The sequence below is a fragment of the Pecten maximus genome, chromosome 16 (assembly GCF_902652985.1).
Source record: "Pecten maximus chromosome 16, xPecMax1.1, whole genome shotgun sequence".
In the NCBI taxonomy this organism is placed as follows: domain Eukaryota; kingdom Metazoa; phylum Mollusca; class Bivalvia; order Pectinida; family Pectinidae; genus Pecten; species Pecten maximus.
In genome coordinates this window covers 19,123,246-19,138,576 of record NC_047030.1, presented here as the reverse complement: position 1 = coordinate 19,138,576, position 15,331 = coordinate 19,123,246, and the positions used below count along the sequence as shown (strand labels likewise).

Below are 15,331 nucleotides of genomic sequence, written 5' to 3'. Positions count from 1 at the left end.
CACTGCGCCATTGAAACGTTCTTTTTAAGAACACCGATGTGGCGCAGCGGTATAAGCTGCGGATATTTCTGGCTAGGCGATTTTGTGCCGTAGATCGTGAGTTCGAATCCAAAAAGTTGTCTTCCTTCGTTACTTGTGTTACTATGTTATATATCTATTTATTAGCACAAAGTATCATATACACTATGTGTTGGTGATCCGAAGATATAGATTTGAATTTCCTGACGTATTTGTGCCGAGAGAAATGTATATATATATATACTTCTCTCGGTACAACTACGACAGGAAATTCAATATATATATGGGTCAAAGAAGTAATATAAACGGTTATTATCCTTGAAAAGGACATATTAATATACATCTGGTGTGTAATATATGATACTGTTATACCAATACTTACCGTATAGCTATTCCCATTCTTGTTTATGATCATGTGTGTGTCATCACAGAAAGATTTTTCTACGTATCTGTTTGATCGTGTTTGAGAGATACGCCATCCAATTTTTTCATCGCAAAAGTTGGCGACAAAAAGAGCCTGGTTATTCCTGATCGCCACTCCACAGTTACATGTAGCGCTACTCCAACGCGAACATGACTGATACATTGCATGCACCTGTATAGAGAGTAAGCTTTCTTGTTAGTAAAAAGTATTATATTATATTATATTATATTATATTATATTATATTATATTAAATAACATTATATTATGTTATATTATATTATATCAATTCAGCTGACAAACTCTGAAATAATAAATACACGTCTAGTATACGTGTAATATATAGTTTTTGTTGAAAGATTTTTCTTCACGTTACATTTATTAGAAATGGACTGAAGAAAATTAAATAAACCATGTTTCCAAAGAGTAATTGAATACCAATGCAATTAATCCACTCTTGAACACGTCGAGCAGCAATTTCAACACAAGTACAATCGGCTAATTTAAATATTATGCTGGAATCGCATGTCATTTGATTTTTTGGTTTACAAAACTTTAACATGGTACATGTGATAAGTGTGAACATCGTACCTTTCTTTTTGTTTTAAGGGTTTAACGTCCCCAATAGAGACACATGAGGACGGATATCAATGAAACTCCACAGTTACATGAAGCTCTATGAAAAGATGTTATACATGACTGGTACATTACATGCACCTGTGTGATCTAGATGAAGACAAACAGCCAGAGTGAGGAAAGAAAGGAAATGATTAATATCCTGATTGTTGCAATGAGACAGAAGAATTATTTAGGTATCCTCAATGTCAGCTAAATAAAAGACACGGGGCTTACTTCTATCCACCTTCTACGATCAGCATGCAGTTGGATATAGCGGGCCTTATTCTTGGGCTCTCCAATACTCACTGATTTAGCAACAAAGGAGAAACCAGTCCGACTCTGCAGGGCGGGCCCCACGATTAGCCGTCTTTAACGACTTACCGTTCGATACAACAGGGATCTTCTCCAATGTGATATAAATATCGATACTTACTTTCATTGACAAATCAATTGTTATTTTTTCGTTGAGAATCATTTTTTTTACTTTTATTTACCCAATAAAGTCTCGGTTCGTTGTAATATAACAGGAACTCTTTAAGTCGCTGATTTTCCCAAAGTCTGAAAACAATACCATTACTATCTTTATCTAGGATATATACACAGTTGTCACACTAAATAGTTCTTTTCACGAGCCTAATAGGTTAATAAACTTGATTTATGAGTCCTGAGAAATAATTCATTTTCGTCCCACTGTTCAAGACCTGGATCAATATTACCGTAAAAGCCACAATTTACGTAACAAAGAGAGAAAAAATATGAATATGTGTATTTGAAAATTATGTCGTATATTTGCATTGATTTAACAAACTCTTGAGTGTTCATTGCACGTCATTATTCCAAATGAAATGTAATAAATTATTTAAAAATTTAGTTAAAAATACAAACATAAATTATTTTAGAATTTACTAAAAGGATGTCAAAATTATATCTAATTTGAAATCATTTTTGACAAAGGGACGAATGAAATATGATAAATTATTTTAAAATTTAGTTAAAAATATATAACAGATTTTATATCCAAAAATATTCCTAGGTCTGTACTTTTATATAACACATATTTTACTCTGTTTACCTGTTGACGTAGTTGATCTGATATTAACGGTACCAGTTCTACATGGTTATGTAATAATGTCTTAGGCTATATGACAGACGTCGTCTGTGTTATCATGTATCAATCAATCATACTGTATACTTAGGACTATATAAGGCTAGATATTTCTGTACTATTTTGTCGGCTTCCAGGGAGTCACTCCTGGACACTCAGTCTTCGGCTGGGCTCTAGCCCGGGACAGGCCAGTGCACATACATTTATTAACGTTAATTCCCATGGCATAAAATATTCATTACAATTGTTAAATAATAATAAATGCGTTTTGATTGGTTGAAACGGTCACCTTTAACCGGGACGTGGTTCCGTAAAACATAAGGCACAAGTACTTCGCAATTGCATTTTTTTATGTTTTTACAAATATCTATCATTTTTTTATCAGTTTATTGCTTTGAAAAAAATAAACTTGCTTATCATTTGTAAAGATTTGTAATCAATTGTAATATTTCCACGTTTCCGAAATTTCAGTTTTTGAATATTGATTAGTGGCATTGCATTTCACTTAAGGTCATATTCTAACATTCCAACTGATATTGCGAAAAGAACACGCAGTTGATACAAAACAGGTCAATTTAGCCTCAAAATAGCTCTTATATTGTGATAGAAACAGGTCACACACTAAAACTCATGTTTTTGTAACTTTTGAAATAGTTCACTCGAGTGAAAGAAATACCATATATAACGACCACTCGTCGGTGTGTAACATCTATTTCTTAGACACCGATTCACTCAATTGAGTTAATATCACTGACGTCAGTACTATAACGTCTATTCACTGTTTAATATGTCATATAAACAAAGACTGTAACGACTTAATCCAAACCACGACGATACAGATCAACCGACGCCCAGCTTTAAATTTCTAGTCATTTTAGTTACTCACCAAAATCAACAGATGAGAATTCCCCTCTGAGCTTATTAAGAATCTATGGTGCTATGGTGCGGGATAAATATTTTTGAGGTGGATGTTAACAGGTTTTTTTGTTTGTTTGTTGTTTTTTTTTTGTTTTTTGTTTGTCTGAAATATTTGTTTGTCAACGTCACTTGTAATGAAACTTTTATACTTGGTGCATGTTTACCCTCAGATTGTTGAGATGGTATGTACTTACTTTCCGTCGAAAGTACGCATGTGTGGGTCGTTGCTGCTGTAACATAGGTTATTTAAAACGTTCATATCTGCATCATCCACGACGATCTGGAAAAGAAAATACATGGAAATGTTTCTTATATCATTGAAAACTTTAAATCGGCGTCATTATCTTCAATATGATCGAAGAAAATAGGCAAAACAAAAACAAAAAATAATAATGAGTGTTTGCATTATGACAAAGGATCTCAACTTGAACAATAGAACAGTGGATTTATGGAGTTACCTCAATCTTCGATTCTCCGAGTGATACCTCCATCCTTAATACTCCGTGAGTTACCTCCATCTTTAATACTCCGTCAGTTACCTCCATCCTTAATACTCCGTGAGTTACCTCCATCCTTGATACTCCGTTAGTTACCTCCATCCTTGGTACTCCACGAGTAACCTCCACCCTTGGTACTCCATAAGTTACCTCCATCCTCGATACTCCGTGAGTAACCTCCATCCTTGATACTCCGTGAATTACCTCCATCCTCGATACTCCGTGAGTTACCTCCATCCTTCATACTCCGTGAGTTACCTCCATCCTTCATACTCCGTGAGTTACCTCCATCCTTCATACTCCGTGAGTTACCTCCATCCTTAATACTCCGTTAGTTACCTCCATCCTTCATACTCCGTGAGTTACCTCCAACCTTGGTACTCCACGAGTAACCTCCATCCTTGGTACTCCATAAGTTACCTCCATCCTCGATACTCCGTTAGTTACCTCCATCCTTCATACTCCGTGAGTTACCTCCATCCTCGATACTCCGTGAGTTACCTCCATCCTTAATACTCCGTTAGTTACCTCCATCCTTAATACCCCGTTAGTTACCTCCATCCTTCATACTCCGTGAGTTACCTCCATCCTTGGTACTCCACGAGTAACCTCCATCCTTGGTACTCCATAAGTTACCTCAATCCTCGATACTCCGTTAGTTACCTCCATCCTTGATACTCCGTGACTTAACTCCATCCCCGATACTCCGTTAGTTACCTCCACCCTTTGTACTCCGTGAGTTACCTCCATCCTTGATACTCCGTGAGTTACCTCCATCCTTGGTACTCCGAGGGTTATATCCATCCTCGATACTCCGAAGGTTACCTCCATCCTGGATACTCCGTGAGTAACTTCATTCCTCTAATACTCTGAGGGTTACCTCCATCCTCGATACTCCGTAAGTTACCTCCATCCTTGATACCCTGAGGGTTATCTGCATCCTCGATACTTCAGTTGTTACTTCTATCCTTGGTACTCCATGAGTTTCATTATGTACCTCCATCCTCGATACTCCGGGGGTTTCCTCCATCCTCGATACTCTGAGTGTTACCTCCATCCTCGATACTCAGTTAGTTACCTCCATCCTCGATACTCCGTGAGTTACCTCCATCCTCGATACTCCGTGAGTTACCTCCATCCTCGATACTCCGTGAGTTACCTCCATCCTTGGTACTCCCTGAGTTACCTCCATCCTTGGTACTCCGAGGGTTACCTCCATCCTCGATACTCCGAAGGTAACCTCCATCCTCGATATTCCATGAGTAACTTCATTCCTCGATACTCCGGAGGTTACCTCCATCCTCGATACTCTGAGGTTTATCTCCGTTCTCGATACTTCGGTTGTTATCTCCATCCTTGATTATCCGTTAATTATCTCCATCCTTGATACTTCGGTAGTTACCTCCATCCTCGATACTCCGGGGGTTACTTCCATCCTCGATACTCCGAGGGTTTCCTCCATCCTCGATACTCTGAGGGTTTCCTCCATCCTTGATACTCCGTTAATTATCTCCATCCTTGATACTTCGGTAGTTACCTCCATCCTCGATACTCCGGGGGTTTCCTCCATCCTCGATACTCTGAGGGTTTCCTCCATCCTCGATACTCCGTTAGTTACCTCCATCCTCGATACTCTGAGGGTTACCTCCATCCTCGATACTCCGTGGGTTACCTCCATCCTCGATACTCCGTGGGTTACCTCCATCCTCGATACTCCGTGAGTTACCTCCATCCTCGATACTCCGTGGGTTACCTCCATCCTCGATACCCCAAGGGTTACCTCCATCCTCGATACTCCGTCAGTTACCTCCATTTTTGGTACTCCGTTAGTTACCTCGATCCTTGGTACTCCGAGGGTTACCTCCATCCTTGATACTCTGAGGGTTTCCTCCATCCTCGATACTCCGTGAGTTACCTCCATTCTTGGTACTCCGTTTGTTACCTCCATCCTCGATACTCCGTTAGTTACCTCCATGCTCGATACTCCGTGAGTTACCTCCATCCTCGATACTCCGTGAGTTACCTCCATCCTCGATACTCCGTGAGTTACCTCCATCCTCGATACTCTGAGGGTTTCCTCCATCCTCGATACTCCGTGAGTTACCTCCATCTTCGATACTCCGTGAGTGATCTCCATTCTTGGTACTCCGTGGGTTACCTCCATCCTCGATACTCCAAGGGTTACTTCCATCCTCGATACTCCGTGAGTGATCTCCATTCTTGGTACTCCGTGAGTTACCTCCATCCTCGATACTCCGAAGGTTACCTCCATCCTCGATACTCCGTGAGTTACCTCCATCCTCGATACTCTGAAGGTTACCTCCATCCTCGATACTCCGTGAGTTACCTCCATCCTCGATACTCTGAAGGTTACCTCCATCCTCGATTCTTCGGTTGTTACTTCCATCCTTGATACTCCGAGGGTTACCTCCATCCTCGATACTCTGAGGGTTACCTCCATCCTCGATACTCCGGGGGTTTCCTCCATCCTCGATACTCTGAGGGTTACCTCCATCCTCGATAATCCGAAAGTAACGGTCATTTCGATATATGTACCACAACCCGATACTCAAAAGATAACGTTCACTTTCGCTCCCTGTACTCCCATCCTCGATTCTTCAGTTGTTGACTTCACTTGCGATCTCTGTACCCACAACTCGATAGCCAAGGGATAGGTTCACTTTAACTCTACTTACCCCCACCATCGATACTGTCGATGTCTGATCATATGGATGAATACATATATATGTTTTTATGAGTGTCTAAAAAAGGCCTGCTACCAAAAAGTATAATCTGGTTGTGTCCTTTTTAGTGTTTACTTAGTATAAGTAAAGGCTGGTATTTCGCTACCTGCCATCTTGCAATTAACGATTAATAGGAAGCAAACGAAAATGTAATTGTACCTGAAACAAACGAAAGATAGAAAATACATACAGTGATGTGGCTGGGAATGCTTCCTCTATAGTGTGTAAGCTGACACATATTTTTGTATACAGAGTAAATATTTGTCGTCTGCATTTTTTTTTTGCTCTGCTGTACACGATGCGTTATGATACCCAAAATGCTACTCGTGTTATGGAACGTGATGCCTTCAATTTCAATCGCAGTGCCAATAAGATAGCGTATGAAGTCTTGTGGTGAGGTTTGGCATGGTGTCGTGTGGTGAGGTGTGGTATGATGTTATGTCGTGAGATGTCTGGTCATATGGTGAGGTGTCGTATTCGTTTCGTTGTGATATGTATTGTGTTTTGCAGTGTAGTGTAGTGTAGTGTAAAGGGATGTCGTATGGTTTGGTGTCGTGTCGTGTCGTGTCGTGTCGTGTCGTGTCGTGTTTAAGGTATTATAAAGCATTTGGTTTATGGTTAATTTTGGTTAACGTCCTCTTTACAGCCATGGCCATTTCAGTTCAGGTTTTTGAGGTGGAGTACCCGGAGAAAAAAACACCGGCCAACGGCCAGTACCAGCTAGGCAACTGCTCCACGTGGGTTTCGAAGTCGGGATCCTGAAGTGGAGGGCTAGTGATAAAGTGTCGGGACACCGCAACCACTCGGCCATCGCGGTCCCTAATCTTACAGTATAGTAAAGTGTAGAATTATTTAGTGTGCATTAAATCGATGTGCTATGCTATGCAGTACTGTGCAGTGTAGTGTAATGATATCTCCTATGGTGTCGTGTCGTGTCGTGTCGTTTCGTCGTGTCGTGTCGTGCAATGCAGTGCAGTACAGCGTAGTGCAGTAAACTAGCGGTGAGTGTTATGAAACTTACCAGTATGTCTTGTTTCAAAACATTATTCCATGCCAAGTGATGCGGGATAACGCCGGGAAACTTCAAACGTATGTATGATGATCGACTTTCCGTAGTCACTGTGTTATCTGACGCACCATACACTGTTAGAGACTTGGTCGTGTTCCAGTCGTTATGAGATATACTCACACCACAGTTGGTATCTCCAAATGTTACTGCTTCGTTACTTACTCCTCCTGTGGAGCAGTCGTCAGTGCCTGGTGTCTGTACGGCAATCACTGTCCTGCAGTGTGTCTCAGCAAAACCATACCTCCTACAAAGGATATCTTTTTTTTTTACTTATATCCAAAATAATGAATGTAGTTCTTTTTATTGCAGTTAACCATTCAACAAGTTTTTACTTTTAATTTAAGATCGATTCACCATATACATATATTTATTTATCCGTCAAAATATTCTACACTATGTACCTTTAACCAATAAACTTAGACTACAAAATATTTCATACCATGTGTTTTGCAACACCCCCATATACATTTTAGTATTTGTTTATGTCCATTGTGATTTTTATAACACCCATTAGGATTTCCACACACTTTGTCCTCCAACTAACTCTTTGCATTTGACATTCAGTATTCGACTATAAAGCATTGCATCTATTACTGAATTCGTAGCTAAATGTTTTATTCAGTTTTACATTTGTATTATCTTTCAAAACAAGTATACCATTTTACTTAATTGTTAATTGTCTTTGGCATGTTCAATGGTTGGCATTGATCATTACAGAAAAGTTTTAAATAATATCAGCAAACAAACACAAAACAAAAACTTACTTTTCAATTGTCAAAGAGACGTTATAAACACATCCTAACGGGACAGTTAGCGTTATTTTGATGTCGATGGAGGAACTCTCCGCTACAGTATAGCTGGTCTGATCGGTCTGTAAAACAATAGGCGAAAACTGATATTTACTTTTGGAATCCGACAATCCGAGTGTAGTTTTGGCTAATATCTCTGTCCACAGAAAAGATATATGATAAGTTATTTATATCGCATACTTACAAGAAAAATATTATCACTGAGGAGATTGACCCTTAGTAGCGTCACCTCCATTTAGAAATTCGAATGTAAAAGTTTATCTCCACTGATGGAAGTTTTCAACGCTTTTGATTTCCCACCCTTATACCCTACCAGTGTAACAATCTTAGACTCCTTATGCTTGCTAATATACAAACTTTTCATCATGTTGAAAATGGTATCTCTAGGTTATATAATCTTTATAATTATCGCTGATAATTATTGCTTTAAATCAATTATGGATGTATTGTTTGTGTAATATACATGTCGTGCCTATTTTTTACCCCATCTTTGCTGTTATATTCATAATTTCTCTAATTTATAACTTGGGGTATATCTTTATATCTGTAATTGATTCGTCATTAATAAATGACCATTTCAACACATATTATGTCTTCATTATCAATTTCGATTGTGGTCACCTAGCTCGTGTATAAGACAGAGATGACATAAAAGTCAGTCGGTGTAAACGTCGACTTAATATAGAATAGATTATATAAACATGTTTATAGTTTATTCCATGTGTGGTATAAACTGAATGTTCTTCAACGGTTATAATTATCATTTCATGCCTGGTTAGTAGACTAACACTCAACTATTGTGGCGGAAATTGTTATCTCTGATTCATGGAATCATAGCTATGTTCGACATCGACCAGCGCACTTCTAAGTGTTTGTTATTTTGAAGGACTTTATTGCAAAGAGCTCTATATTTTAAAGGATTTGGCGGTATGCTTCCTCAGCCGAGAAACGAGAGGAATTGTTGGCACATTTTGTTAGAATTTTCCAATCGTAAACGAGCATTTTCGGTCGTAAACAAATATTTCCTCCTTAGCAGGTGGTACCGATGCAATGATGATAACGTTAAAGTTATGCTATCAATTTACGGTACATGAAACGTTGATTTATAGATATATATATTAATACCTTAAAGCCAGCTTCAAAAAAATCGCTAGTCCTGAATACACTAAGTATCCTCCCGTTAAATCCACGAAGGCGAACTTCACATTTAACCTGAAAAGACAAGTGTGTATGATTCATGTAATCATTGATATTCACGTGAAAAGTACTGCAAACGTGGAAATTTACGCGAGGGGGGAATTTACGCTTATTACGTGGTCGCGAAAATTTCCCTGTAGTATATCATTTAGATATTAATTTGAGTAAACTCGAGCTCAAAACGAAGGTTGGTCAATTGGGAAAATTACCCCAACGCGTATAGTTTACATATATCGAAATCGCGAAATTAACCCCCGTGAAAAAAAACACGTCTACAGTATATCATCAATTTACTGGGAAACGATTCTCAAGTTGAATAAAATGAAATACCTTACATTGTTTTTGTTTTCGCTGTCATAATCATCGTAATTAAGGAGGTATTTGCGATTGCTAACCGCCAACTCATTATCATCGTACCAATTTTCAAAACTCTATATTAATATATATTAATTGAAAGTAGTGACCATTATATGTCCATTTATAAACATAATGTGGGCAAGATTATTAGATAAACTAAATATTATCATGATTCGTTTGGTTGATTTATTTTGTTTAACGTCCTTTTAACAGGCAGTGTCATTTAAGGACGTGCCAGGTTTCGGAGGTGGCGGAAAGCCGGAGTAACCGGAGAAAAAACACCTACCTACGGTCAGTACCTGACAACTGCCCCACTTGGATTTCGAACTCGCGACCCAAACCTAAAGTGTCGGGACACCTTAACCACTCAGCCACCGTGGCCCCTAAAATTATCAGGAATATGTTAGCATAGCTTACCAGAAAATTCATTCTATAGGTATCCCTCCAGCATGTCTCACTCAGATGAGTCGTGGATAGGTTGGCGTATGGAATCAATGAGTGTGAACAGTTTGTCAATAGGTTTATATTGATGTACCAATTAACGTCGTATAAAAACAGCTCTGGGTTCACATTGTCGTCAGTGAATTTTATATTGTGTTCAAATTTTATTTCGAGGTTGATGACATCAGAGTTAGGTATGCCTTTTATTGGTCCTCTTCTTTCCTCCAGCCCAGTGGTTATCGAAACGCTAAAGACCACATCATCAACATCTACAACATTTAGTAATACATATTTTCTACCTTTCTTAGAGTCTTGCTTGCGATATTTGTTAAAAGTGTATGTAGTATTTGCAGCTATTCGCAAAAGCATTAGTATGTCTGCAGTAATTGGGGGAAAGCGATTTATTACATTTTTACCAGTGAAATATCAAAAATTATTCATTCTATAAAACTTTTGCTGATTTTACTAATCAAATATAGATTAGAAAATACCAAAATAATTGACCAATCAGAAAGCCCGACATATATGTCAGCATCTGGACAGGGGTAAACGTATGCAAACTTTCGCTGTAGGCCTAGTTAGCATACGTGGTAGGCTTTTCGTTGATAAAAAATGTAATAAACAGAATATCTAACAGTGTCTTCAGTAATACCAAATATATTTCACTCGTGTGGCTAATATTTTGATATTTTACACTCGTGCTGCGCACTCGTAAAAAATATCAAAATATTAGCCCCACTCGTGAAATATATTTGGTATTACTGAAGACACTGTTAGATATCCTCTATATATATCATGAAGCTAGAAAGTAATGATTAATCAGTAAGCACGAAATTACAAAATCACATAAAGAGTTTGCTTCAAAAATCTTAAAGTCGTCAATCAGTGATTGTTATCTAATAAATAAAACAACGTGAAGAACTATTGAAAAACACTAAATCTTTACATTTACAGTATATATCAAAACCCTAAAACAATAAATAAGCAACTTACGTCATCAATAACAGTGCTCTACCTCATACTTTAGATTATTCCTTACTGGTTCCACAGCCGGCAAAAGTCAACCTTGATATTAATGTTTGGGACAAATAAAATCAAAGGATTGTACGAAAGACAAAAATAGATATAAGCACCATTCAAAACAAATTGGGTGTTCGATACGCTAGAGCTAAACTCATCTAACGGCACCATTCATCTCTTTCATTCTTTTAGGAATCGTCAGTGATGGTAAGGGCCCAAAAGTTTTGATAACAAGGAGGCGACTATCTTAATGGACACGTGCATTACCTCCATAATTCGATAAATTGATGATTTTCAAATTCTAAAAGAACGTCAATTACACATATATTATACACCGGATCACCTTTCAAATGAAGATAAAATAAGTTTATGCATAAAGTATCGTATATTATCTTACATAACCAAGTTAAATGGCCCATTTCCCATGTACTACAACTATGCCATAGATATCTTGCAAAAATTTTGACATGACACTGTATTATGACGTCATATATACTTCTTTTCGAGTGTATTCTTACAGGGAAATTGGTTTTTTTCTGGAAGCGAAATTGATTGTCTTCTTACAGAGAAATTGATTGTTTTCCCCCAGAATTCTTACAGTGAAATTAGTTGTATTCTTAAAGAGTAATTTGTTGAATTCTTAAAGTGTAATCAGTTGAATTCTTGAAGAGTAATTAATCGAATTCTTATAGAGTGATTAGTTCATTTCTTAAAGAGTTATTAGTCGAATTTTTAAAGAGTAATTAGTTGATTTCTTCAAGTGGAATTAGTTGAATTTTTACAGAGAAAATAATTGTATTCATACAATCATATTTATCAGTTTCGCAAGTTTGATACATATTATCGGTAACATTAGTTGTATTTACTTCTTTTCATTAAATCAATTTTGCATTGCCACTCATACAAGTTGTTTGATGTATGATATAAAACATTGACATTAAGCATTAAATATCTACGAAAAAACTTGATAAATTGTTATGTTTATTTCATTTCTAAGACTGGCACCTTCCTGAAAAGACTTCAATCGTCCAAAATACTTTGAAATATACTACCTGTATCATTCATGTACTTTTGCATTGGGTGTTCGGATTAGTCCATTGTATAGTTATTTGTGTCCTGATATTTCATTGTTGTTTTACTGACTTTCGTGATTTGATGACTCTTTTTGTCTCTGATTAGAATTATTTAAAAAAAAAAATGTATGTTTACTTTATCTATGAATTAGGATGTAACTAAATATGCTTAATCGTAAAGAGTCATTATGATAAGTTGAAATCAATTGTAGGCTTTTTTATTTTAAACGTTACATCAATAATGCTACTACTATCCTCCAAATGGTTGAGCTTCTAACTCTATCTTTTGAATCGCCATTGATGTATTAATATTTGAATCTTGATAACTTGCTATGTAGTTTGGTCCTACAATCGATCATTTTAATGACATTTCATATAATTAAAAACAATCAAAGATACAATAACAGCGTCCAAGATATTATATACCTTTGGTGTCATTTAGTGCAATTCTGTGAGAAGCAGTGGATACACTTTTGGCGATGAAGCATCCTAAAGCATACATATGGTGTATGAAGGTTAAATATATCAGACAAAACAAGTAAATCATATCATTAACCATGAAAACGTGTACATAATATACATGCATTGTGCATTATGTTACAGCTGTACATGGTTGTCAATTACTTAGTATACAGGAGCATATCTTGTTAGATATATGATTAGGGCAAATAGAAAATTATTGCATTTCTCATCGACAACATTGATTATGGTGACACGATCTTCCAACAGACTATTGACATTACCATGAGAATAAAATGTGCCCCTCTTTTGGTCGATATTTTGTTTTCAACCCAGGCTGAATATATTGAAAAGCTTATCAGCACAGGTGTAGTAGTGTAAAATTTGTATTTTAAATTATTATTATATGCTTTAGGAAATGGTGTTATTAATCTGTAATGTTATATTGATGTGCTCGATTTTTAATGTATTTTGATAAAGGTATCATAAACATACCTTTGTTAGCAGCCAGGTAATATGCCACGGGGCTAATGGTCAGTGTGAACAGTGTTTGCCTATGTGTAGTTTTACTTGGTAGATTTATACATTGATTCAAATATAAAATTAGACCTTTGAACTTAGACTGACCTGTGGATTGAACTTGACCGATTGTTTTTATTGGATAACATTTAGAGCGGGAAATAGGCATGCTTTTTAGACAGTTTAGGATATAAGGAAAAATTGAGTTTTATCCCAGGCCAGCTAAGAGAGTGGTAGATAACAATCCCTTCAAGCGGGATGGGATCATTGGTAAGTTATTCTTATTATTGTATTCCAATATCATTGTTGGTAATTGTATGTAATTTTTTATTTATGATTTAAAACATAATAAATTACTATCAGGTTGATATTATGGAATTCTTTTTAGGATTGGTATTGCTATTTTTCCAGTTTGAATCTATATATTTATGATTTATGTGACTTCTGTATATCTACAGTTTTTATATTTGTATTTGTCTATTGCAGGGTATATTTTCCTACTTAATAAATTGTTAAACGTCGACTTGGTTATCGTCGTTTTTGATAACACCTATCTAACAGCTAAGAGACCTTGCAAATTTGACGATGCTCAAATAACAAAAAACTTATCGACCGGGTATACCATGAAGAACTTCAAATCTGTATTTGTGTTCATATTCTGCCTTCTTGTTATCGATTTTGAGTATAATTTCGAGTTTGTTATTATGTCGGTAACCACTTTTTTATAATAAGTGTTATCCCACTGTACTACACCTAGCCCTTCGTGTTTACTCACGTGCTGAGAGAAGTTCCCGAAGCGTCCACTCACTTTGCTGGTTCAGGAACAAATAACCATCATAGCTACCTTTTCGTGGTCCCTGTCCTTCCGGTCCTCTCCTCGGATCTCCTCTAGACTATACATATACAATGGCTTAAATGGCTAACCCATTTACTTACCTATCATTCTTCCCCTCTATACAAGTTGAAAACCTTCCCCAAACCCACAAATGCGACACGGACCGCAAGCGCAGTGCCAGTGTCAATCTCCCCAAACCTGTTTTAACAACCAGAAAATTGTTCCTAAAAAGGTCACATATGACCCCCTATTTACAGATTTAAAATATTAACACCTTCCTTGCCTATTTACAAATTACATACATCCACAAACACTATTATAATATTTAATTCAACGTCACCAATTGCAAAGAACGCTTTTCCTCCCTATCCGAATCATCGCGGTCTTCTTTATCATTTTGAATTCCCACTTCCCGATTCTCCCTGGCATTCTGTCTGATCACACTGATAAGGTGATCGGACCAACGAAGCTCTTCTGAAGGATGCACTTCATCCACCAACTTAGTATACTGAAAACGCAGTCTACCCCTTGACACTTTGTTTGTAAACTTATGAAGGAATAGTGTCACTTTCATTTCAACATATTTTATTGTATACCATTATACAAATGGGTCAGACAGCAGGCTAGGCCTAAATAAGTCTAAATGTAATTTCCCGTCCATAGCATCCATATCCGTAGTTTTACAGTTCACTCTTTGAATTGTCTGATTCAGAGTGCCCTGCATAATATCGTACTGGTAACCAAGACACATCTTTACACATCTATTCTACAATATCCCCAGACCGCTGCCATGCAGGTTGTACTACCCTCCTGCCTGCCCTGGTGCACCTGGCCGTAACTTCTTGTTAAATTGCGATGCCGCGAGTGGTAGTTCAACATCCAAACCATCCTAATGTTGTGTCGGTCCAAATCCAGCCTCTTCAGGAATTTCCTCATGATCCTGCCTTACTACCTGGTCCTCATCCCCCTTACCAATGGTCTGATCGTCTTCGCTAGCACCTTCATGTTAACCTTCCCCATATCTTGATCTGGAGTGTATTCAATGTCACCCAAGTAAGACACTGGTCAGCGCCATTGTGTAGTGCCGGATCCGTCAAACATGGAGCCTCTGGAACTGGCTTGAGTCTGTTGTAATGTACCACTGTACGTTCTCGTCCATGCACCAATTGAATGCGAAACACACAATCCCCGAGAACCTTTTTAACTACAAACGGGCCAGACCACGGGCTA

General features: G+C 37.4%; 1 protein-coding gene across 1 annotated transcript in view; it reads right to left on the bottom strand.

Annotated features, from left to right (window-relative positions):
• LOC117345094 (von Willebrand factor D and EGF domain-containing protein-like) overlaps nt 1-15,331 on the bottom strand; it is a 29,900-nt gene that overhangs the window by 991 nt on the left and 13,578 nt on the right. The window contains exons 5-11 of the mRNA XM_033908044.1: nt 10,172-10,464; nt 9,326-9,412; nt 8,156-8,262; nt 7,344-7,635; nt 3,276-3,361; nt 1,553-1,616; nt 401-613 (exon numbers count right to left, since the gene is read on the bottom strand). Of these exons, the coding sequence (XP_033763935.1) occupies nt 401-613; nt 1,553-1,616; nt 3,276-3,361; nt 7,344-7,635; nt 8,156-8,262; nt 9,326-9,412; nt 10,172-10,464 (1,142 nt within the window). The remainder of the gene's footprint in view (nt 1-400; nt 614-1,552; nt 1,617-3,275; nt 3,362-7,343; nt 7,636-8,155; nt 8,263-9,325; nt 9,413-10,171; nt 10,465-15,331) is intronic.